Source organism: Lagopus muta, chromosome 1, assembly GCF_023343835.1.
Source record: "Lagopus muta isolate bLagMut1 chromosome 1, bLagMut1 primary, whole genome shotgun sequence".
Taxonomy (NCBI): Eukaryota; Metazoa; Chordata; class Aves; order Galliformes; family Phasianidae; genus Lagopus; species Lagopus muta.
Window position 1 is genome coordinate 179049859 of NC_064433.1, and position 26211 is coordinate 179076069.

Sequence of the window (26211 nt, forward strand, 5' to 3'; positions counted from 1 at the left end):
CGGGGACACCGCCGTACCGCGGGGACATCCCCGTAGCGCGGGGAGGGAGCGCGGAGCAGCGCGGTCAGGGAGGGGGGATGCTGCCGGGCCGCGGCGTGCGAGAGGCGGCGAGCGGGGAGGGGAGAGGCGGGAGGAGGAGGAGGAGGAGGAAAGGGCTCCAAACAACACGTGATTCCCGCGAAGCAGCGAGGGAGCCGGGGGAGGGGAGAGCGAGGGAGGGCGGCCGAGGCAGAGGAGGGCAGCCGCCGCCGCCGCTTTAAAGCCTCCCGGCGAGCACCCGCGGCTCGGAGCGGCGCGGCGAAGCGCGGAGCCGAGAACGGCCCCGGGGCGCCTCCGCCGCCGCCCCCCGCCTAGGGGCTCCGCGGCCATGCGAGGCGGCCGCCCTCGCGGCCCCGCGGCCCCGCGCTGCCCGCCGCTGCGCTGAGTCCCGCCGGCCCGCGGCACCATGTCCCGCCGCAAGATCTCCTCCGAGTCCTTCAGCTCGCTGGGCTCCGACTGTCCGGAGACCAGCCCCGAGGAGGAGGGCGAGTGCCCGCTGTCCCGCCTGTGCTGGAACGGCAGCCGCAGCCCTCCCGGCCCCGCCGAGCCACCCCTCGCCGCCGCCGCCGCCGCAGTCGCCGCGGCCAGCGCCGGGGCTCGCCGCGCTCCGCGCCGTCGGCGGGTCAACCTGGACTCGCTGGGCGAGAGCATCCGCCGCCTGACGGCCCCCGCGGTGAGTGCTCCGCGTCCGCCCGGCCTCCTCACGCGCTGTTCCTGGCGGCTGTTCCGCGGGGCCGTCTCCGCGCCCGAGCCCCGGCGCGATGTGCGGAGCTCCCCGGCCTCTGCCCGGCCCGCTCGGGCGGCGGGATGCGGCACAGGGCTCGGCAGCCGCGGTGGGAGGCACACGCTGCCCCGCTCCGCTCTTCCAGCAGAGTTCTTGGCATTAGGATCTGATGTCAAAAGTGCTTATTGCCAGCTGATGTTAGCAGAAATTCTGTAGGAAAAGTTATGCACGTCTGTATATGCTTAGTATGCTCGTTCTTTACCACAGAGGAGATGTGAACTTCTTGCATTGGCAGGTTTTTTTGGTAGGGCTTTTCCTTTCTGAACAAGGTGAAAAGAAAGTTTTTGTGTTCCGCTCAGAAATATTGCAGCAACAGATTTCTCTGTGCCTCTCCGATGTGCTGGCATTGTAGAGAGAGCAGTCTGAGGGTGCTTTGTGGTCTGTGATTGATGGCTTTGTCTCCAGCTGCACCTGTAGCTTAGAGGCAGCGAAGCAGTGCGTATGCCACAAAGAACAGAATTGGTGCTGAACGTGTGAGGTGTGCAGGCACTGCTGTGGGTGACTGCAGTCAGCGGCTCCGGAGCTGCGCTGGCTGCGTGTGCAAGAGGAGCTCGTTCTCCAGCACTGTGTTACAGTACTGTCTCTGTGACCATCACCATATTTTCCTCAGGAAGTTCCAGCTGTAAGGGAACGCTTGCTGCTTGCTGAGATACCTTAACGTGCTCAGGTATAGAATGTAGACTGCAACAAGTAGCCTAATCTGCACGGCAGTCACATCTGCTGAATTTGGTGGCATTGCAGTATCCTTTTGGCTTTTTCTTACTTAGCTTTGGAGATGAATTCTGAGTCTCATCACCATCTGCTGTCGGTGTGCTTTGCTTTTCATTCCTCTTTTCTGTTTCCTTGCTAGAACAGGCTGCATCCGAGCAGCCAGGCTGCCTAATGGGGGAAGTTAGCGGTGCATGACCGAGCTGGCAGCCGTCCGCTTCCAGCCAAGACTCCTCTTTCCCATTGATTTGTTACCTCCCCACTGGGAACCTGGGCTTGTCATGCTGAAATTAATAGATGGTATCTCAGGTGACTTGCCTTGTTAGTACCGAAAAATGAAGCTATTTAATTTGATAATGATGCAGGGGTATAATTAGAGCATGTGTTACCCGAAATATTGGAAGTATTCTGAAGTAGCTCAGTGCAGTATTTTTAGATAACCTTAGTGTTTGCATTTTCCCTTCTGCTGTTACCTCCTGAAGCAATAAGACAACCACAGCTTTACAGCTTTCATTCATTGTTGAATTTGTTTGAAAAAATACACAGGTTCTGTGAATGGAGATACGAGAAAACTTCGGTCAGTGTGAGTCCTCCTTCCTTCCTGCTCCTGGGGAAACTGTAGCTCAGAATGCAAAAATTTCATCCCACCTCACCTCCATGTCCCAAGAAACGGTTACCATTGGTTTCCTCAGCAGAAAACTGTAACAGTTTTTACCGCTGTATCAATCTTTCTTTATGTTGATTTCAATACGTGATTCATATGATACAGAATGTTCCCAAACTCCTTTTATTATCTTGGCACTGTAACTACTGCTTCATTCTACCTTGCACATTTTGGCATCAGGCAGTGGCATTCACACTGGAAATGTCACAATGGTGCCATCCTGGTACAAGAAAGGAATCTGTTTCTCATCTTTTCGTTCTTGACTCCAACACATCGCTCTTCAGGTGCTTTGTTGTTTTGGTGCCTTTTTAAAATCTTTTTGAGAAGCTTTTCTGTGATGCTGAATATATGTGTTCTTGCAACAAGTCCGGCTGCCATCTGTCTGACACTCAGAATCTGATCTTTTTCTCACATCCGTTGATCTAAATCAAGAATAACCTCAGTTAGAAGTTAAAAACTGACACTGGCTGTACAATTAGTGTCACATGAGAGTAATTCCCCTTATTTTTAAAATTTAAAAGCAAATCGTAACGATGCATTTACAACTTTTATTTCTGAGTGAACATCTCTAATACTTTTACACAGATGTAGGTATGTCTTCATTCCGTAATTCTATGAAGATCTCTGTTAAGTAAGGAAGCACTAATGTATGCATGAGTGTGTGTGAATATATATACTACAGATCTTGCCTACAGTAACTCAGCATGTGCATTTTAGCCTTAATGTGGCAGCAATTCGTTCCTATCCAAGTGCTTGCAAAGTTGAAGGGTGCTACAGGTTCCTGATGCCGATTCTTAATTTTGTTCTTTTCTTTGGTAACAGTTGGGATTGAGACGCTGAGTCAAAATTTCTCTCTGTTATCTCCACTGATAAAAATGCTCTGTGTGCATCTGATGCTGCAGAGATGTGTGCAAAGAGAGCTCAGGGGTGATGTTCTTTCAATTCAACAGGAGCAGGGGCTGCCAAGCGCTGCTCTGGGATGTGCAGAGCCTTGATGTGAGACGCAGGAAGGAGCCTTCAGGCTGAAGGAGCTGCACAGTAGCAAGGAGCAGAGCAGCAGGGGGCTGTGCAAGAAGGCTGGCCCTTAGAAGTGGTAGTGCAAAAGCGTGCATGAACATACAAGCATCTCCTGTGCAGTGCATTCGTGAGCATGGGTACGGCTGTACAACCAGTGGAAATTGCATCGCATATCACTTGTGGTGCTGCTCTCAAATGTAGCTGTGGTGTGACTGCGCAAATACTGCTTTTTGAAAAACAATGGGGAGAAAAAGTTAACAAGTGAAGCTCTACATTGCAGATTGTAAACCAGCCCCCCTGCTTGCTCTGGGAGGACAGCTTCCAGCACCTTCCAACACGTGTTATTGCAACTTCTGTCTCAAGTGTGTCTTCAGAGATTTTCCTGCAGTTGTTATGCTGGAGGATTGGGGGTCTGACCTTGAGTCACCACAGGGTGATTTTATCTTCCTGGTGATTCTTAAACATTTCCTGACATACTTGGATGGCTGAATGAAAGACACCACCCATTTGAAATTGCTTCCCCAAACCCTCTCCATTTTAACAGGCAGAGATGAGAGGATGGCGGGCTTCTCTCTCTACCAAAGCAGCTGCACAACTTGGTGAAAAGTTTGCGGTGGTGAGGCAGGTGAGCAGAGCTCCCCATGCATCCTATATGGGCGTTGCTGAGCAGGGTGCAGCCAATGCAAGGAGAGGGGCAGCTTCTGGCCGCAGCTGCACCATGCACACTGCAGTCTGCATCCCACCGACCTGTTGTGCACAGGGAGCTGCAGCCAGAGGGATGAGGAGCCCAAAGGCTCAGGGCGACCATGCCTGGCACCTGGGTGTGCAGGGGGTGTTTTCTGGGACCAAACACAGCTGCTTGGTGCAATACATGGCACAATACATGTCCAAATGCATGTCACAAGCAGACTGAATGATAGTTTTCTTTTAATTCTAGCTTTACTGTTGTGTTCTATTTAAAAGGATTAATTTTACACCCACAATGACATAAATTTTGAGTGATTATAACTAGAGTTGATGATGCTATGAGCTGTAAATTACCAACATCAATTTTTCTGCCTGTAAGGGCTCTGCTATGTGGGAATGATATCCTGGCACTGGTGGTTTTATTCTTCAGAAATGCCATTTATTTTCTCACTAAACTCTAGTTCCTTGCAGCAATTTTCACATTTGCTCCAGTTCCATCTTGACTTGTATCCAATCCCAGGCTGAAAATAGAATCAAAGCCAGAAAAAAAAAAAAAAAAAAAAAAAAAAAAAAAAAAAAAAAAAAAAAAGAATAATTTGTCACTGGTTTGAAAACTCAAATACTCTGCTCCCATCTCAGGGGCACAGATTACCCTGAAGGAGCTGAGAGTTCCTGGGCGCGCGTTCAGAAGAGGCTGTGTACCCCGAAGCATTGTGCTGATCCTTCTGGAAAGAGAATTACAGCATGACACAGCATTAGGCTGACTTACATTTCAGGTCCATTTTATTTTCTGAATGGCCCATGCAACAAATCTTTTGAACTATAAACATTATTAAGTGGGAATCGCTTCTGGTATACTTCTATCTTCGTGCAGAGTTATTCCCACTGTCCTTTAAAGGCTTGAATGAAGACACATTAAACTTCTTGTGAGGAAGCTGCTACTGGCTGCTGCCAAATAGTTTGAATTTAAGAATTGTCTTTTTTGAATACAGCCTTCTTCCTGACAATGGGAAAGAAAAAAAAGAACCTGAAGACTACCCCTAAAGTTATTGTGTGGGCTGTTAATGGTGTCACTGCTGAAACTTCGAATTGTTGAATTGTAGCTAAGAATCTCGGGCAAGGGAATTTCAGCCTTGGCAAATGAAATATTTTAAAAAACAATTTAGCTGTGCCCGAAGGACTTCAGCTTTTACTGACCTCAGTTCAGTTCTGTTTGGGGTGAACTTGAGCATTTCACATCCAGTACTCAGACCCAACCACAGTGATGGATGCTTTCTTAATATTTGTGCAGTCCTGGACTGAAACCTCAATTTTTCAGTGCTTGGAAAAAAGCATTTCTTAGAAAACATTCATACTTTGCAGGCATCTCTGTGGCCTGGAAGCAGAGACCACGTCAATATATGACCCTAAATTGCAGTGTGCAGTCACAGCTACATAAAATTGAGAGTGAATGTCCTTCATTCACATTCTGCTCCAGCAGAGAGGCACCACTTTACAGCAGTTCAATGTAGCCCTGGTGAAACTTGGAAAGTCAGCAGATAAGCCCTTTTTTCTTTTCTTTTCTTTTCTTTTCTTTTCTTTTCTTTTCTTTTCTTTTCTTTTCTTTTCTTTTCTTTTCTTTTCTTTTCTTTTCTTTTCTTTTCTTTTCTTTTCTTTTCTTTTCTTTTCTTTTCTTTTCTTTTCTTTTCTTTTCTTTTCTTTTCTTTTCTTTTCTTTTCTTTTCTTTTCTTTTCTTTTCTTTTCTTTTCTTTTCTTTTCTTTTCTTCTCTTTTCTTTTCTTTTCTTTTCTTTTCTTCTCTTTTCTTCTCTTTTCTTCTCTTTTCTTCTCTTCTCTTCTCTTCTCTTCTCTTCTCTTCTCTTCTCTTCTCTTCTCTTCTCTTCTCTTCTCTTCTCTTCTCTTCTCTTCTCTTCTCTTCTCTTCTCTTCTCTTCTCTTCTCTTCTCTTTTCTTCTCTTTTCTTCTCTTTTCTTCCCTTTTCTTCCCTTTTCTTCCCTTCTCTTCCCTTCCCTTCCCTTCCCTTCCCTTCCCTTCCCTTCCCTTCCCTTCCCTTCCCTTCCCTTCCCTTCCCTTCCCTTCCCTTCCCTTCCCTTCCCTTCCCTTCCCTTCCCTTCCCTTCCCTTCCCTTCCCTTCCCTTCCCTTCCCTTCCCTTCCCTTCCCTTCCCTTCCCTTCCCTTCCCTTCCCTTCCCTTCCCTTCCCTTCCCTTCCCTTCCCTTCCCTTCCCTTCCCTTCCCTTCCCTTCCCTTCCCTTCCCTTCCCTTCCCTTCCCTTCCCTTCCCTTCCCTTCCCTTCCCTTCCCTTTTTTTTTTTCTTTCTTGTGCTAATGTTATGCTATAGGTCTGTCTCATATCCAAGTTCTTTCCAGATATGTCTGCTTGCAAACTCTAAGTTTCATAATGAAGACAAAATAATCTGTGTTTCAATTACAGGGCTCAAAGCATGTTTGCAGCTTGGTGTATAAAATCAGGCCCAGTGATGCTGAGAACACTGGGCTTGTCCTATCCTAGCAGAAGAAATTCCTTGAGGAGCACTGACACGTAAAGCTTCTCATTTCCCACCTAGTGTAGCACCAACGATTTTATGAAGTAGGTATGAGTTGCTTTCAAAGGTGAACAGGTAGCATGAGAGGTAGATTATCTGTCATGTCCTCACGTACTGAATGTCTTCTTCCTGCAGCACGGAACAGATCTTCTATCCATCTGAGACATGGCTGAAATTCAACAGATGAACAAAATGATCCCAGGCGCTATTGTAATGGATAGCACCCTGAGATATTTATCCTTCACTGTCAAGGAGTTAGACTGGATGATCTAATAGGCAATTTCCATCCATAATGTCTGCAATGCTTCTAGTTGAAAGGCAGCTGGGGATACAGGAATTATAATTTCTAATTATTAGTTAGCACTGTTTTATTTTTTCAGAGTGTTTGCACTGTTATTGCCGTGGTATAATATGGAGTAAAATGCTTGGTCTGAGTGTAATTTATTAAATTGTTTCCTCTGATGTGAACAAATATTTGTTTTGAAGAATACCCCAGCTTGTATGAACTGAGGAGCAGAATGCTCTCAGCTTTAGATGCTTAGTAATACAGAGCCCTGGTGCAGCACCTTCTCCTCCTCACGTCTGGGTGATGGTGTGCTGCTGTCAGGCAGCTCACTTTGCATCCAGCTGTCAGCCATCCCACTCTGGATCTCCACACACTGCCCTCCTGGGGGGTCTGCATCTCCTCTTGATAGCAAATCGGGTGCTTGTTGTGATCTGCAGGCAGTTGGCGCTCTTACATAAAACACAAAATTCTGGTTGCAGAAAGATGATTTTCATGGTTACAGAGAAGAAAACTGAGTGCATCCTAAAGGTTAAGAAGCTAGAGAGTAAAACAAGTATTTTTTTTCCAAATTATCGTAAGCACCACTAAAGATGTTTTTTTTTGAATTTTCAAATGGTTCATTGTGCTGGGGCTCTGCATCTCTGTTTCTGATTTTGGTCTATGCCCTTTCATTCCATCCTATTAGGAAGGGGATAGAGAGGGATCCAGGTCCTGCCAGGGAGCATTCATCCTTTCTGCATCATCAGAAAATTGTCAGATGCCAAAGGAGCCTTCCTTTCCTTTCTTAGTTCTGTTTTTCCTAGTTGCAGCAATTTCAGTACTTATCTTCACAAGCCTGGCATTTGGGAAATGTTGATAAATGTTTGTCCTCAGCTGGAGCCTTGTTTCTTTGATTACTGCCTCTTTAACATCAATATTATTCTGACCAGAAGGACAGGGAAAGAACAGATTTCAACCACTTTCATGATCACAAGTTAAATATTAAAGAAAAAAATCAACAGCAATGAAACTATTTTTCCATTAATTTCCTTCCATGTTGTCCAGGTACAAGTGTGCTTAGAGACCTGTAATCACCTAACCACAGAAACTTCGCTAGAATTGTTTTTGAAATACAGAAAAATAAGTGTTTTTCATTTATGACAGTTCAGCAGTGAAACCCTCAATTAAAACCTTACACATCTGCTGAGTTAGTGATTGAAGACTACAAATTTAAAACACTTAAAGCAAGCAGCATGGAAGTTCTGATTTGGCTGAGGTCACAGTAGCTCACCCCTCCTGTGTGCAAAGTGCCGTGCCTCCAGGAGGAACACACAGCTCCCTAAGACAAGGAGTCTGAAGGAGCCCCTTGACCTGACGGAGTTCCTTGAAGAAATTCAGATAGAAGTGAAGTGGTTTCTAGCTGAGATTATTATGCTTTTCAGAGCTTCAGCTTTCGTGTTTAAAAATTTTAGCACTCAAGTTTTTAAGAGCAGGACTGTTGAGGTACTTCTGAAGCACAGTAGGAGGCACTTAGCTTTTACCAGGAAAAGTCTCTGAAGCTTTGTTAGGATTAAGGAGAAGCTGTGTCTAGCTGCTTTTTTGGTTTCTAGCTGCTCATTTGGCTGGGACATGCCCATTTCCTACAGTCCCTTTCTCCTCTAGTACTTGCTGGTCATCATAAGATGGAGAATACAAAATTGCATTTTTGTAAAGGTAAGCAGTGTCATCTAGGATACTCTGTTTAGTACTATTACCACCTGGTGGGGTTTGTCTGTGCACACCTGAACATCAACAAGATGTGCAAGTCTAAAGCAATTGGTCAACATCCTCTCTAGGCAAATGACACAGATGTTTCTGAAGACTGAGTCCTTAGACTTCTATTAGTAGCCAACTGTACAAACAAGTGTATCACTTCGGGCACATACAGTTAGGCAAATGAGTCCTACCATTTCTTTCCAAAAGTGTTGCAATTAAATGAGAGACATCTCAGAGGTAAAAGGAAATGGTCAGGGAAGAGGTTAAGGCCTTTGTCTTCTGAGGAGAGATTGGAGAGTTTATATTTGATTGCCCGAGGAGAGACATTTATAAAATAGATGCAATTAAATTAATCTAATCTTTTTTTTCAGATGATGCATGTTTAAACTAGAATTCCTTTTCAAAGTAAGTTGTCTGAATTAAACAACAACAACAAAACCCTTGAATCATCATTTAGACAAATACGTTCATAAAGATTTTCCCCAGTTAGTCTTGAAAACACCCCTGAGGGTATTATTAATCTAGCTTAGGGGTCTTGATTCAGTTTTGCATAAGAGCAGAGCGAAATCTAGTGAGAGGGGCAGATTTCTCTCCAAGTGCATCCTGTAGGCTGGGCACCACAAACAGAGGTGTCTGGCTGAGTCACAGTTGCTGCCATGATGAGGTGCCATGGCCAGAATCACTGCCTGCTACTGTGCAATAGTGGCCTGCTCTGCTTTCAGTGTTGAGTTGCAAGGTAGAGGATGTGCAGGAGATGGTGAGCAGGTATAGCTGTCATGGAGGATGAGCAATTCTTCAGAGACCTTGCAGAGCCAAGAACCTGAGCCCTGTGTTACCATGAAGGACAGACAACTAGAGACAATATCAAGGGGCAAGGGTGGAAACTCTTGATGTGGGGGAGGCTGGTGTTGTGTTACTCCTGACAACAAACCAGAAAACCCTGAACTACAGTTCAGCAGTTACAGAGCAGGGATAGTACTCTGGGGAGAGGTGGGAGAGGTGACCCACCTTGTGGCGAGGCATCAGAGCCAACTGAGCCTCCACTGTTAAAGGCTCCAAGGAAAGGAGGGTAGTAGTTATCAGAAACTGTCTCCTGAGGAGAAATTTATCTGTCAAGCTATCTTGCTGCCTCAGTAGGCATGCTGCTTGCCAGGAGCTTAGACACGGTATTGCATGCAGGCTGCCAAGACTCATCTGACGTTGGGACGCTGAACTCTGCTGCTCATGCATGTGGGCATTAATGATACAGCCAGGGGAGCCCTTGAGAATATCACAAGCGTCTACTTGTCTTTGAGGTCAAGGGCAAAAGTTGTGGGGCCCAGCCGGGGTGCGTTTGATCCTGCTGATGAGAGGGAAAGACTTAGGTTGGAGTCGATACATCTTGTGAGGCAGCCTCTGTGGCTGGTATTGCTGGAAGGGCTTTGGTCCCTGTGGAGCAGGGACTGCTGAGGAAGAATGGATTCATCTGGCAAAGTGGTGTGAGGATGCCTTGACAACAGGCTTTGTAACCTTGTGAGAAGGGCTTTAAATTATGCTTGTTTGGGAAGGGGTTTCATTCTCTGAAATGAAGGCTGGGGAACAGTGAAAAGTATTTTTTATCACAGGAAACAGCTCTTGCAGAATGGAGAAGGATTTATCTGACACTAATATATAAAAAAAACTCAAGGTTTGCATCTATTTCAGCTTATTTTTGTAAGTGTACACATTTCTACACATTTGAATCCCAATGGACAGACAAACTCCTACAATTTGACATTAAAAAGAAGTTTTTACACTTGCACAAACCTTGTATGATCTTTTTCATTAATGCTTTTTCTGGTACCTCCTTCTGCCAACTCACAGGCAACTGGTGGGAAGAAAGGTCAGGTCTTGAACAGCTGAATCTGTGCAGAAGTTGGCAAAATCTGAGACTTTCAAAGATGACGGTGGTTTGAATGAAATCTCAGTGGTGTTTTTTCAAGAACAAAATGGCTAAAGTCATCGGGCTGTTTGGCTGTTACTTTCTAAAACAATTACATGTCATTTCTAAAAGGTGAAGAAATACTAAATATTTCTAAAATTTGAGTGTCTGATGCTGCCGCTGAGTCTTACCAAAATATTCCTGTGCCTTTGGTATAGAAAGAAGGACATTTAAAGGATACTTAAATTCAAATTGGGTACCTTTGTCTGCTTGTCGCCAGACAAAATGTACAGGTGAAAGACTTCAGATTTAGTACATGCTGGTAATTTTGGAAGAGTGATATTTTGTCATAAATTACTTGGAAAATTCTAAAGAGATTGACATGGATTTTATATTTTCTTGATTTACCCAATGATTTCTCAGGCATTATTTCAAAATAATAGGAACAGCAGCAGTACCAGTAGTAGAAGTGTTTTGTTTGGTCAACACTATAGTAGTATTAATAATGAAAATAAACACAGTCATGCACATATGTTGTTTGTTTGGTGAACACCTACTAAAATAAAAACGACATCAAAATGCTTGAAGCATGTCATGATTTTCTTTTGGTGAACTTGAGCATTTGGATGATTTAAAAGATGATGGAAGAATTATGGCTTGCTAGGAAAGCCAAAATAAGTTACGTCTTTATAACATTCTTTAATGTAAAATGCTCTAGGGAGCATAGAAAGTTTCAAGACCCTATGCCTTTTCCTGGAGATATGTTTATCAGAAAATTATAGCATTTACTTGTGGGCTATTTAAAATTAGTTATTTTAAAGTAATGAAATAATTGGCATGTGGTAATTAGTGAGAGCTAATAGTGAAGTGGTTACTTTGTTATGGACAAATAGTTTTGTAAGCAACATAAATTTTGCATCTCATTTTTAAATTAATTCTTACTTAATGAAGAACTAAGATACTAGGAATGAATAATATTTCTGTTGCTATGATGGGCACCTGGCAGGTTGATGACGAGGAGGAGTAAAGCTGGAGAATTAAATAGTGTGTTGGAAGATATGTTGATTAGACTGTGCCACACTTCCCTAATCTTATGTTTTTGTGTTTTTTTTTTTATTCTTCCATAGCCTCAGACTATTCGGCAAACTCTTCAAAGGACACTGCAGTATTTTGAGCATCAAGTTATTGGGTAAGTCTTAATTTGAGGTAGTGAAAGATGCATGGATGTGCTTTCCTTTATGCTTTCAAAGTCACAGCCTGGGCTGACTTTAATTTTCCTTACAAACTGCTAGGGAAGCTCTGGAGTAGCAGCACATACAATGGATATTAGGGATAAACTGCTGCCCAGTCCTTTTTCTGTGCAATCCCATCACACCACGACTACTTCATTAACAGTGACATCTCTTGTCTGAGGAGAATAGGGAATCTTTTTATAAAAGTGTAGCACCTACTCCAGTTTGCTTCTCATAGAGCCAGATGTGATTTCTGGAAAAATTATTTGTTCTGTGAGCTGAGGCCCCAGTCTTGCAAAATTTACATAATTTTTTGGTGCATATGTGTATGGTTATATACTTGTTTTTTTGTGTGTGGGTGGAAGCACGGCAGGGCAAAAATCTCCTCCAAAGAGTTTATTAAGAAAATTAAGAGATAACTGAGGATTTAAATATAGTGATAGCAACAGTCATCATAGAAACCTGAGACGTTCTTTCATTGATCAAAATAATCTCCTTACAACCTTTCCTTTACCCACACAAGTATTTTGGTTTTTGCAGACAGCTCACATTTCTAACAGAATACAATGGATGCATGTCTGTAGCCATTAAATGGCAGTGCCATGTGACAAATGAGGAATGCTGTCCTCTGAATTCAATTACGAAGATGTAAGGGAAGTTTTTTTCATGCTGCATTTAGGGTCTTGTTAGGATTTATGACATTGTTTTGAAGCTCAGTGCACTGGAGGAAATTTCCTTTGCCTGTTTCTCAGCGTTTGGTTAAAATTCAAAGGGAGCCCTAGCTTGGTAGGTGACTTGCAATGTTAGCATGCCTGGATAGCACCTGAGGGCAAGAGAAGGCAGCCAGTCTTGTCAGGTAATTATGATGTCCACTATGGGACAAAGAAAGGGAGAAACCTTCTGGCTGCTAATATTTTCAGTTGTGAAAAAAATTGTGTGAAGCCTCATGTCAAGAGATTCAGTGGGTGAGACAGAGCCTTGTGAGAAGCATATGTGCAAAAACAATGCTGCCTATAATTTATGGCCACATGTTGTTTAGCTATTCTTATTTCAGTGGACAGAGTTTAAGAACAGGACACTCTGGAAACCTGTAATTCCTGTGATTTACAATACACTTTGACTCAAGTTTTTGAACACTTGCATAGGTTTAAATAAATCACAGTGAAAGTAGAATCTGTCTGTAGAAAATGTCTTATATTTGTGCTGTCCTTATATGCACTGTGGTGGGCCGCCCTCTGCCAGGCTCAACCTCACTCCTTTATCCCTGCCTCCTTTCCTTTCTCCCTCTGAGCCATGGAGGGCATTGGCAGGGGGGGCTGAGGTCAGTCATAAACACCGTTGCTCTGCTCCAACATGAACACTCCTTGGCGTATCCCCCTGCTCCAAAGCGGAGTCCTCCACCAGCCACAGGGGAATAGCTGATCAGTGCCCGGGGTACCTCCTACCCATCCTCCTTGGCTGCCCCTGCTGCTGATGCAGTTGTTTCTCACACTCTTTTGTCTCATTCCTCACATCACCAGGTGTTTTTTTGCCCTTTATTAAACATGCTTTCCCAGAGGCACCATCAACATGGCTGCTGGGCTCCAGCCATGCTCAGTATGGGGCAGCCTTTCCTCACAGAGGCCCGTGTAGCCCCACAGCCAGCACCTTTGTAATGACGCCCATACACCATAAATGTTTATTAAATCCCTTGTCCTCCTCAAGAGCAGAGGTGAGGAATGGCCGTGGTGCCATTCCAAGAAGCCTGTGGTGCAGCCTGCAGAGGCCTCATCTCCTGCTTGGTTGTGGCTTTGGGCTGTGACTTTGAGCTCAGGCACTGGGACAGGACATGGCCTGCTGCTGAAGCAGAATAAGGGCTGCTGTCCTTTGGCATGGCCTGGTGTCACCAGGGGCCTCTGTGAATGTCACTGTAGAGTGTACTATCAGCCTTTGCTTTGCTCCACATGGAAGACCAGTTTGTTGTTGGAGTAACCTGATGGGCAGCTCTGAATCCATCATAGCCTTTTCCACAGGTGCTGGCAAATCAGGTTCTGGGCTTTTCAGGACATGATCAGGTGAGAAGTCCAGTCCTTAGTGCTGTTCATGATTTATGAAGTATAAACAAAGTGTGAAAGCACAGCAAAACTGTTAATAAAATACTCATTTAAAAAATCTTTTCTCTGAGCACTGAGCTAAATCAATTGCATATTTTGCCAAGAGCATTGTCACTCTGCTGTAATATTTTCTTCACTTGCATTGGCTCCTCTGTCCTCATAATCACCTGCATAAAGCTTTGTTTTAAACGTAGTATGAGCTTCTGTTCTGTTTCCATTGAATTAAGGAAAAACAATGCGGCAAAGCTAAATCAAACAGAATAATTTAGATGTCACTTCTTTCCTGTTGGCCTGAGCACAGCTCTGTACATTTCAGCAGTGGTGGGATTCTTTTTAATTTCTCTCTAGCAGGCTTTAACACAAATTTTGTTTCTTCAGAAGATAATCCACTGAGAAAGCTAGGTTTTATTCTTGCAATGCTAATGTAATGTGACATGGAAGATTTATTCTTCTTATTAGTTATTCTCCATTGTCTCATAAACATCTTGCTTGGAGTTTGCTGTACAACTTTGTTAGAGCATCACAGCAGGGGTGACGTGACAGATATGCCTGATACCCTTCCCTCATGCCTGAACCCTTTGGAAACACCTTCTTTCTCATGTATTTATTCTCACTGGAGATAATATTCCAGATTCTAGTATAATACCACATGCTATTAATCCAGTGTCATCTGTGTGAGAATATGTATGAAAGGGATTGATAGGAAGAGGGAAGAGATGGGGGGGTTAGCCACATCATTTATTACCATTTCTGAAAGTTATTTATCTTACATTTGTATAAAGAGATGATATATATTTTTTACTCTTTTACTCCAGGTACAGGGATGCAGAGAAGAACTTTCACAATATATCAAACAGATGCACCTACACAGACTGCTCTGGCAACGAAGAAACGGAAGATGTCTCAGGAATTCTCCAGTGTACAGCCAATGTACTTGGTATGCATTTTTTTAAGGGAATTTGTTTACTTCATTTGAAAAGTTTATTGACCATCTTATCACCAACAAAGAACCAAGGCATTGTTCCAACAAAGAAAATTCAGGAAGCAGCTACATAAGTAGCTGATATATCATGCCCTTTTTTACACATATTTTATGCCTTTAAGGCAATCTAAAATGACTTTGCAGTCAGGAAACTTTACAGACAGATCAAGCTTTAAACCTTAGGTTATACTTCTTCTAACGTTCAAAATTTCCTTGCTTTTCCTTTGGAGCCTTCAGTAAGCTGCTGAAATTAGGGTGGAAGGTGCAAAAGATGTAATTTTGGTTCACTGGAAGTCGTCTTTGACCTAATATACAGTAATATACAGGATAAATCTGAAGACTTTTTATGGCATTATGCAGCTAGAATTCTTTCTTCAACAGGAGACATAGGAGTGAAGTCTGACCTTAGATGATAATTCACAGAATCATAGAATCAGGGAATGGTTTGGCTAAGAAGGGGCCTTTTGGACTAGATGATCTTGCAGGATGTTTCCAACCTTGTGATTCTGTAATTCTGTGATTCTTTAAGATCATCTAATAAGTTAATTAAAGACGTGATGTACTTTTTGTGTCAGGAGAATAATGTAAGGTCATAGTCTACCCATGTTGCAGTGTGGACCACTGTATCCTCCTGACAAGAAATTCCTTCCTGAGGCTATCTGATTTGTGTGTCAGTGTTTTCTATCTCAAACAGTTAAACAGATGTGGTGCATTCTGTGAAACAGCTTTTGTGTTCTTGTTTAGAGATGAATGTTTTTTCAGTGATCAAAGTGTTTTTTCCTTTGTCAAGTGCCTTATTTTGCAAGATGATAAGCACCTTCAGGGAGGTTCTGAGTGCCTTTAGCTGCTGTTCAAAGCTGTGGGAAGAGGCTGTGCTTGGCACCTTCCATGTTTGGGCCACTAAGAGAACACACTAAATTGTAAATATGTCCAGGATTAATTACAGCATATTTTGTTTGCATCTTTAAATGATTGATTACTAACTCTCAGAAATAAATGCTGTGAATTGTAAGGCAGGACAAAAACAAAGTAATGATTTTATGTAATAACACGTACATATTAATAGTGTTAATAACCCCCTGACAAATTAGATTTTCAGTACTCGGTTCACCATGAAACAATATATGTATTCCAAAAATAGTTACAAATACTTTTGGCTTCAGAGTGCTTTTAAATCAATATGTCAGTTCTGATCTGTTAGCATGGCTGAGTGGTGATGGGTAGCTGTTTTTTCGGTGGTATCCTCACAGTCTGTGTTGGGGGCAGAGCAGCTCATTGGGATCCCAGTTTATAAGCAGCATCTGGATGTCACTGTCTTTGGGAATAAGTAAAATGGGTTTTGTTGGAAATAAATTTGCAGGGATTGACTCTTAGAAAAGCACTTCTTTGAAAGATAAAATCTGAGTTCATAGTAAAAAAAAAATAAAAAAATTCCATCTGAGCAAAGCACTAACAATGAGCAATAAAACCAGTTTTTTATTGTAACTGTTAGTTCCTTTGGAGGCTGCGTAATTAATTCTCACATACAGTTATTTTTCTGGTTGAATAGGGGTTAGCGAGAGAATTTTCTGTACAAGAAGTACATTACTACTGAGATGGGTATGTGGAGCAATTGGCATTGCTGACAGAAGAACGAGAATGAATCTAACTGTGGTGGAGGCTAGAGAAACTGCTGAACCAAATCTAGCATTCAAGTTATTTATAAGAGTGGTAGCAAGGATTCACTGTCTAGGGCTGCAGGGAAGTGTATTCTTACAGATGCTTGGCAGCAACCTCCTGATCTCTTACATTAGATAATGCCAACACAAATCACCTCTCCTGACCCTGTAACTGCCTCTAAAAGAGTCATTTGGCATTCCTTATTCATCCAGTGAATGCTGAGATCATTAGTAAGCCTAGAAGACTGTGAGCACGTTTTGCACCATGGTCCTGGTGCTCACACTGCTCACAGCACAGTACTGGCTGCATGCTGCACTCCCAGCTCAATGCATGCAATTCATCATGTATGAACACTGGAATTTTCCACCTGTCAAGTCATGATAGAAGTACAATACCACTTTCCTGCAGTGGAAGGGCCTGGTTCTTCTCATCTTCTTGGTAAGTTATTCCTGCTACAAGTCTAGACATCAATAGAGGTATTCCTGCTTTAATCTGCAGTAATTAATGGAGCCACGTCCATCATGCTCAAATGCTGTGAACCATGTTTGATACCAGACCAGTGGTACAGTTTCCCTTCTGGTGACAGCTTCTATGACTGGAATATTTAATTTAACTCAGTGTTCTTTTTATAATAGTACCAACAGCTTATGATGGGCTCTGGTTGTTTTAAGTGTGCATGCATACTTTTTACAGTGTCCTTCATAAGCATATTATACAAAGGAAAAATAAGTAACAGTAGGTTGGAAACTGGGCAAAATAAAAATCCCAGCCTCAAAGAGAGCATTTTGAAATAAAATATTTCAATGAATAAATGTTGGTATGTTTTATCCTGTTGACCCAGATAATACCTTTATCTGACTAGGTAGACTCTGTTCAGAGCAGATTTTTGCTGTTAAACTGAAGTTATTTCAGGAGTAATGACAAGATTTGTATCATCAAGCATATTATGTGGATTTCTACTGCATTTCCTTCCAACTTTTATTCAATTAATTAATTTGTGCAACATAATTTTTTTTTAATCTGTTCTAAAAAATTGGCTTCTAAAACCTTAAAGCACAAACCTTTTTTCCTTAAAGAATGCACAGCTTACATCAATGGCAGCTAAGTTAGCTCCACAGGTGGACTTAAATTCATTGTACAAAGTTTTCCTGTCAGATATTTTACTCTTACAGATTAGTAATAAAGCTCACCATCTTGATCTTGCTTCTGTTAGTGGTGTGAGGATTTTGAGTCTCTGTCATTGCTAAGTGAATAACTTTATGGGCATCTTCCATGTGAAGGATGATACGACAAGGAGACAAGAATTCTTGGATCTTCTGGCGATATAATATGTGGGATTCCACATTATAGCCCTGTACCATCAGGAAGATAAACTGCATACCTAGATTCAGCCTCCCTGAGATGCTGAGGAGGAGGTGGAATTCATTGTTGGTGTGGGAATTCAGGGAGCTCTTTCCCTTGGTGAAATTTGCTTGTCACTACCAAAGAAGATATGAGCTCTAGGCTTCTTTATACTGAGCAAATCATGTCATTTCTAGATATAACCGGCAGGCTGTTGCTTCATTTAGCCCACATAATTCCATAAAAGTCTTTTGTTCTTTGTACATTTGTCAGAGTGGAATGTCTGTGTTTCTTTTCTGAAACTAAGAAAATCTCAATATATTTTCTAGTTAAAAAGGAATAAACTTGAGATCTTTCTGGTAACTATTTAACAATAGTGGCACATTGTTGCTGACAACTACTGCATTTGAGAAGACAGGAAATACATTAAAAAGAAGATATCAGGACAGATCTCAGCCTACGATGAGATTAGATCAAGTGATGTAAATGGAAAAGATGGACAAAGGCTTGGCACACTCTCTGCTGAACAGATGCCTGAAAATTGTAAATGCTTGTATATTTAAAGCACATAAATTAGTTTCACTTTCCATTTCCTTTGAGCTAACAACTGCAGATAGTCATTAGGATGCAACTAATTTAGGATATACTGCTTGATTTATAATTAAAGCTGTTGGTTTACAAATGGTGTAAAAGGAAATGTTACATGGCCCAAAGGACTGGAGAGACTAATGGATTTTAGTAATACTTGGAACTGCATCCATCCTCAGGGGGGTCGAATCTTTACACATAAGGCTCCTTTTATTTAGCAGATATTGCACTGCACTGGCAACACAAAAGTAATCTAAACAAAACCCACGTAGTTAATGAGACTTCAAAACTGAGATGAATACATCTAAATTAGAAAAGGACAAATACTGATACCAAATGGCCTTAGACTTTGCTGTTCTCAAACCAGAACTACTTATTGTTGGAAAGCAGATGTACTATCAGTGCAGTATTGAGCAGCTTGAAGTTATGATGTACATTACCATCTTGTAGAAGTCTATTTATAAAGTAGAAGACATTTTGGGCATGATTCATTGACTAACTGTAGGAGTTTGTCATTATTTTAGGTGCTGTGGAGTATCTAGTTTAGCCTATGTTAAACCTTCAGAAACATATAGGCCTTGCATAAGCCTCTATTCTGGCAGATTTAACTATATATTTGTCCTTTTGCAGATGTCTTGGATGCCTAATGAAGGTTCAAGTGGGATTAAATTTTTGTGTTTATAACATTAGATTTATATATTTAATCATCAGAATTGAGCCTTTTATACATGTGGGGAACTATGATAGATGATTTTGCATTTCATGGGAAATGTTTTTAGATTTCATTACAGTTGTATTCTTTCCGAGAAATGAAGTTCTCCTCTCTATGTAAATTCAAAGACATAGGTTTAATGCAAAAGCAAATTTAAAACTGTTTTTACCGCTGTTTGATCTCTAGAGTTAACACAAAGCAAACTGTATCTGCCTTCTTCTTAGGAAACATCAATTTACTAATTGCAGTTCTCTGATAAACTCTGTGCAAATAGAAGTAGTGAGGTTTCCAAGATGCGATGGACGGAACACAGTGATTGCCATGCTTCAGGCAGTTTGCTTTTGCCCACAGCTGCTACTGAAAGTACTATATGAAGGAACAGAAAAAGAATGCTGCCTCTTCTTTATAGCTGAGTTGAGCTTTCTGTGTCAGTAATTTGGTGCAGAATCCTTTACGGGTAGCCTGAGCACAGTTGATTGAGTCCTCACTGAGTGTAGTAATTACAATTTTTTTAAATACAATATTTCTAACCAGAATTTGTTGGAGGAAAACTTCAACACCTTTAACAAGGAAAAAAATACCCCATTAAAAATTCAATAAAACAAGTATTATGGTGAACAAGCATGAGGAATACTTTTAAACAATAACTGTCTTTTTTATTTTATGAAATGAAAGTTATGGGGGCCCTGGATGATGCAAGGGAAGTATAGTAAGGAAAGTATAGTGCAAATTTTACAGTTGTGTCAGAGTCATACATAACGGCATAAGATGATGTTATTGCATTTGAATAAAGGCAGTAAAATGATAATAAGAAAAATACTGCCTGAGTTTCCAGGATGATATAAATTCATTACGATAATCAAGTAAGATCAAAGTCTTTTTACAGTAATTAGATACTGGTATTAGAATCATAGAATAGAATCATAGAACAGCTCAGGTTGGAAAAGACCTTAAAGATCATCGAGTCCAACCACAACCTAACCATACTACACTAACAACCCTCTGCTAAATCACGTCCCTGAGCACCACATCCAAATGGTTTTTAAACCCATCCAGGGATGGTGACCCAACCACCTCCCTGGGCAGCCTATTCCAGTGCTTCACAACCCTTTCTGATATCCAACCTAAACTTACCCTGGCACAACTTGAGGCCATTTCCCCTCATCCTGTCACCTGTCACCAGTGAGAAGAGACCTGCCCCACTCCCTCTGTAAGCACCTTACAGATACTGGAAGAGAGCAATAGGGTCTCCCCTCAGCCTCCTTTAACCCAGACAAAGGAGGAAGCCAGTAGGGTCACTTCAGCATTAGCCTGTACACATAAAATTCTTTCTTTTATTGAGAAATAAATGTTGCTTTTCCTACTATTTTTAAATTATACTTTGGAATCTGGAACTGCCACCTGGCTTTGTGTTGACAAGACTGTTTAGGACAAGATTATACTCATGACAAAAATCTGCTAATACAAAAACATTCAAGGACTGTTTTTTTTTTTTTTTTTCTTTAACTGAAGGCGACACAATCATAGAATCACAGAATGGTTGAAGTTGAAAGGGAACTCTGGAGATCATCTATATAGCCCAGCCCCCCTGCTCAAGCAGAGATAGCGAGCACATTATTCAGTGTCAAGTCCAGAGAGGTTTTAAACATCTCCAGGGAAGGAGACACAACCTCTCTGGACAGCTTGTTCTTCTCTGTCACCCTTACAGTAAGAAACTTTTTCCTGGTTTTCAGACAGAACTTTCTTTGTTTCATTTTGTGCCCATCACCTCTCATCCTATCAATGGGCATCACTGAGAAGAGTCTGGCCTCACACCCATCCTCCTGACATCCTTCTTTTAAATACACAATGATTAGATGTCCCCTGTGTCTTATCTATTCCAGGCTAAAAGGCCTAGTTTCCTCAACCTGTCCTCATATGAGTGATGCTCCAGTTCAATGATCATTTTAATAACTCTTTGCTCAACTTGCTTCTGGAGCGCCTTGTCCCTCTTGTACTGTGGTATTTGGGATTGGTTGCAGTACTCCAAGCATGGCCTAATCAGAGCTGAATAGTGTGGAAGGACAACCTCCCTTGACCTGCTGGCAATATTCTTCCTAATGTGCCTCAGGATACCACTGGGCTCTTGGCCACAAAGGCATCTTTCTGGCTCATGGTCCTTGCTGTCCATCAGGACCCACAGGTCCTTCTCCACAAAGCTGTTTTCCATCAGGTCAGCACCTAGCCTGTAGTGGTACACGGCGTTATTCCTCCCAAAGTGCAGGACCCTGTACTTGCCAATGTTCAATTTCCTGAGTTTCTTCCCTGCCCAAGTATCCAGCCAATCAAGAGCTGTCTGAATGGCAGCACATTTCCTGAGCTTGCCTGTAATAATATTAAGGCAGACAGTGTCAAAATCCCTGCTTAAGTCCAGGTTGGTAACATCCACTGCTCTTCCTACATTTGTCCAGCTAGTTGTCTCACTGTAGAAGGCAATCAGGTTTCCTCTGGTGAATCCATGCTGACTGTTCCTGATCACCTATTTCTGTTCCACATGCTTAGAGATGGCCTCCAAGCTGAGCTGTGCCATCCCCTTTCCAGGAATGAGGAGAAGCTGACTGGCCTGTAGTTCCCTGCATCCCTCTTCTTGCTCTTTTTGAAGATTGGGATGACATTTGCTTTCTTGTAGTCCTCAGGCATCTTTCCTGATTGCCGTGATCTTTCAGAATGATTGGGAGTGTTTAGTTTTCTTTTCATTGCTGATGTATTGGAAGAGGCCCTTCTTGTTGCCCTTGACATCTGTAGCCAGATTTAATTCCAAACGGGCCCTTGTCTTCCTCATCACATTTCTGCATGCAGGATGTTTGTTTTAGGAGGTTGTTTGTATTTATTTAATTTTCTCAGTGTTTCATCATGTCTATTATTAGAGATAAAATTCCTGACTAAAACAGACCAGCAGTTTGGTCTATCTTGTGCATACACATTTTTCTATTCTGAGTTAATCTAATTTCAGCTGGTACTATGTGTAACTCAATTCAGAACTAGAATGTTTTTAAAAGTAGAGGCACATCCTGGAGTCAGATCATTGACTTGAATATAATTGGATAATTCATGTTGTTTGGAGTTAACATGTTATGTCCAGACTGAACAGACAGTCTTCTAGAGCAAGCAATGGACCAATCTAAGATAGTCAACAAAATCTTAGGCCAAATACTAAGATAAAGCTCCTTTCATTGACTGTAAGACGAGACTTACCAACGTAGCATTAGAGTATGGGGTATTGGGTTACCAGTCCTACTTACCCTGGTTTTGGTCAGTGGTGCTAATGCAGACTACTGTTTTAACTGTAATGTTATAATATGCTTGAAAGACAGCTCCTTCATCCATGCTATTGCTAAGGAATGCTGCATATTTGTGTTCCCATACTATTTGGGCCTCTGCAATCTTACAACCTTGGATGCTCCTGCTGAAGTCTTGTGAGTGCTCATTTCTACAACTATACTTCTTTTGAAGTTCACTCTACACTCTACAGAAAAATAAGATTTACATGTATGTATGTTTGTGTGTGCACATGAAAATGATAACTTCTTAAATTCTTGTTATTAATATCCAATGCTGACATTGGATACTGGTTAGAATTTAATTATTTTGTGGTCGCAGTGAGAATTTTTATGGAAAATATTACATTACTTTTTTATGCTGATGTAGTAATAATGAGTCAGTAATTGGCATGCTGTTCTCTGAATTGGGATATTAGCAGGCATTATGTACCAGAGGTAATTTTTTTCTGGCTTAGCTGATGATCTGACCATCTGTGGGCACAAAAGATCCTGGGAATATTACTGTAATAACCTACTTTAGTGACCAAAGTTCATTATGAGTAATGGCCTTCAGATGAACTTTCCCAAACTATTCCTATTGCTTTGTCATGTTGTCCTGTTTATATATGTAATTTTAGAATTTTAATCTGCTATCAATCATGCTGAAGGGCCAAACAAAACTCTCATTGCAGATGGTTTGCAAAGGTACGGAATACACTCATCCCCTGTAAATACGATCCTTGTATCTCTGCCTATGCGCATGGGCCTTCCTTGAGATGATCAAAGGTTATAGTCAGCAAATGACAGATGAGTGACTTCTGTCCTGCTATACCTCTTGGGCATGAAAATCTCTTTTCACACTATTCTTCCAAACTGTAAAGCCTACAAGTAATTTAAACAAACAGTAAGAAGTTTGGTGATCCATTTGGATCGTATCTATGTTATAAAGCATGCTGAATACATATTAAAATAAAGCGCCTATTGCACCCTGAGGAATGAGATTGCTCTTCATTTCTGTTAGAACTCAGGATCAATTTTAAGGTGTTTGAGTGGTTCAGTAGAATTTAATAAATTCAATACACTGGAGGAACTGTGTAATTTATTTCTTGCAGGATATTTGTAATTCACATACAGCTTATTTATACTTCTTTTTCTTCTACCACAGCTCAGTAAAACACAAATATAGCTGATGAATTTTGTAACTATGCTATGTGATATAGGATTAATGTCAGATGAGATTTAACAGAGCATATCCTACCTAAAATAAGACAGAAAACATTCAATAACCATCTTAAAAATATATATTTTTTTCTAGTTTTAAAAGTAAATTAAAAATGGTATAAAAATTATATCCAGAGACATCTATTACAGATATTTCCTTTCCCTTGTGCAATACCAGCCTTATCACTTCTGTAAATCAAAACCTTTTGTATTGCCCTGATGGAGACCTGACGTGACATTTAGAGATATAACAGACCTGTCTCAACTAATAGCAATTTAGAAAGTTCTAAGGGGCATGGATTTTTTGAAAGATAGATGAATGTAGAAGCTCAAAATAGTGAGGTTTTGTTTTCCTTTTCAGGCAACAAAAAAGTAACAATTCTTTATTTCTATTTTCTTGCAGTGCCCATATCTATAATGAGAAAAATATTTTGTCCATAGAAAAAACCACCACCACCACCAACAAAAAAACCCAGCTACTCAAGTGTTTGGCTTTGCACTGCTTTTGAAAGCCAGTGGTCTCACTTTGCACTTTTCATGAAAGTCGAAATTAGCATTCCAGTAACTCATTATTCAAGCTGGTGAGAGCTTGGTCCTTTGAGAAACAGCAAACAGGAGGGGCTATAAAAGCAGAAACCTCTCCCATGTCTGCATCAGCAATGGCTGGTATACACCCTTGGCTGGGTGTATTTGCACAATAGACTACATGTGACATACACTTAAGGGAAAGTTAAAAATTAGGAAAATTATAGTGTGTTCTGGCTTCCGGCAGGGAAGAAGAGACAAGACAAGTGTAAACCTCACACTTAGCTGGTTAGGATCCAGAGCTGAAAGCATGAGGGATTGAAATGGCAGACAAAAGTGACTACTAGAATGAAGCAGCATGTTTCAGGCATCCAAGGGTACCATTCAGGCATTCCTAACTACCATGGAAAACGGTGGTTCCATGGGTAAATAAACAGTGAAAAAAACACTCTTAATCACTTGGAAAAATGCTGAGAAAACAAACAACAAAGGGATGATGTGACACAGTAGCTATGCATGTATTTGACATGAGTGTCTTGTTGTCCTATAGGTCTGAAATTTGAGGAAATGCAAGAAAAATTTGGGGAGGAATTCTTCAATATCTGCTTTGATGAGAATGAAAGAGTTCTTCGAGCTGTAGGTGGGACCCTTCAAGACTTCTTCAATGGCTTTGATGCTTTGCTGGAGCACATTAGAACTTCATTTGGAAGACAGGCCACCCTGGAATCCCCATCTTTCCTATGCAAAGAGCTCCCTGAAGGCAATCTCATGCTTCATTACTTTCACCCACATCAGATTGTAGGGTTTGCAATGGTGGGAATGATAAAGGCAGCAGCAAAGAAAATTTACCGATTGGACGTGGAAGTAGAACAGGTCACTAATGATAAACTGTGTTCAGAGGGGACAAACCCAGGTAATTGCAGCTGTCTGACTTTCCTTATCAAAGAACACGAAAATGCAAATATCACAAAAGCACTTCCATCAGGAACTTCCCAGTCTCCCTTAGATCTGAGGATTAGTATCAGCACCTTCTGCAGAGCGTTCCCCTTTCACCTGATGTTTGATCAAAACATGTTTGTTCTTCAGCTGGGAGAAGGTCTAAGGAAGCAGCTCAGATGTGATACCCACAAAACTCTGAAATTCCAAGACTGCTTTGACATAGTTTCTCCTAAGATCAGTGCCACATTTGAACGAGTCCTCCTGAGGTTATCTACTCCCTTTGTTATTCGGACCAAACTTGAGGATTCTGACTCTGAAAATAAAGACAAGGTAAGAACATTAATTTGAAGGACTTATGTGTATATGTGTGTGATGAAAGAGGAGTTTTTGTTCAGAAACATCTAAAGTCCTGTGTATTGTGAAAAGTTCAATTATGCCTTCCAAACAGGGTTAAGTGGTATTCCTCAGCCAAGTGAGTATTTTCCTAAATTATTTACAAACTTTGCCTGAGATGCTGTAGAAATTGTGACACTGCAATTGAGGAAATTCACTTCAGTGAAGTTGCTTAGTTCAGTTTGAATCAGAAGAGTGAGGATTTTTAGAAAATGCCCATATCTAATCCTTAATTTCACTCCAGCTATATTATGATAACAATAATAGTTATTAAATAGTTATTAAACTAGGGAATAGCTTTCCATATATTTTCTGAAAGACTCTTGCTGCAGGGCTCACATAGCTACTTTAATATCCTGCTTCCCAATTTGGAAACACTGCTTTTGTCTGTGTCATATCTCACCCTGCTTCCAAAAAACCAGAGCTGTAAATGGTACCAGTATCACTTAACACTAATTTTAATGTTTCCCAATAATTTAAAATAGTACTTGTCCTCCTACTCTGCCTCTTCCTTCAGTGTTTCAGAAGAGAATTACCTCAACTAGTGTGCCTTATATTGAGTTCCATACATCCCATGTGAAATTGTCTTCTAGAATAGACAGACCTTCACAAAGACTTGGTGCCTTCTTGCATATCCTTGAATTCATGGAAAAATTTTTGCTGCAAAGTGAGATTCCAGCTTTATGCACTGACACACTTAATACTTTGTGCTTATATTGAGAGTGTGTGCTTGGGTTCCTTCGAGATACTTTGGAGATTTCTTACGTGAAATAATTAATGATTTTCAGAATTTTTAAGAGTTAGCAATCAAAAACAGTCAACCCTAATCACACTGATATTTACCTACCAAATTTCTGCTTAAAGATGG

The 26211-nt window shown here is 41.4% G+C and overlaps 1 protein-coding gene across 1 annotated transcript in view; it reads left to right on the forward strand.

Moving 5' to 3' along the window:
• The first annotated feature begins 430 nt into the window (after positions 1 to 430).
• GUCY1A2 (guanylate cyclase 1 soluble subunit alpha 2) overlaps positions 431 to 26211 on the forward strand; it is a 148860-nt gene continuing 123079 nt past the window's right edge. Inside the window, exons 1-4 of the mRNA XM_048935281.1 lie at positions 431 to 712; positions 11487 to 11548; positions 14500 to 14621; positions 24562 to 25280. Coding sequence (XP_048791238.1) covers positions 446 to 712; positions 11487 to 11548; positions 14500 to 14621; positions 24562 to 25280 — 1170 coding nt within the window. The 5' untranslated portion in view covers positions 431 to 445. The remainder of the gene's footprint in view (positions 713 to 11486; positions 11549 to 14499; positions 14622 to 24561; positions 25281 to 26211) is intronic.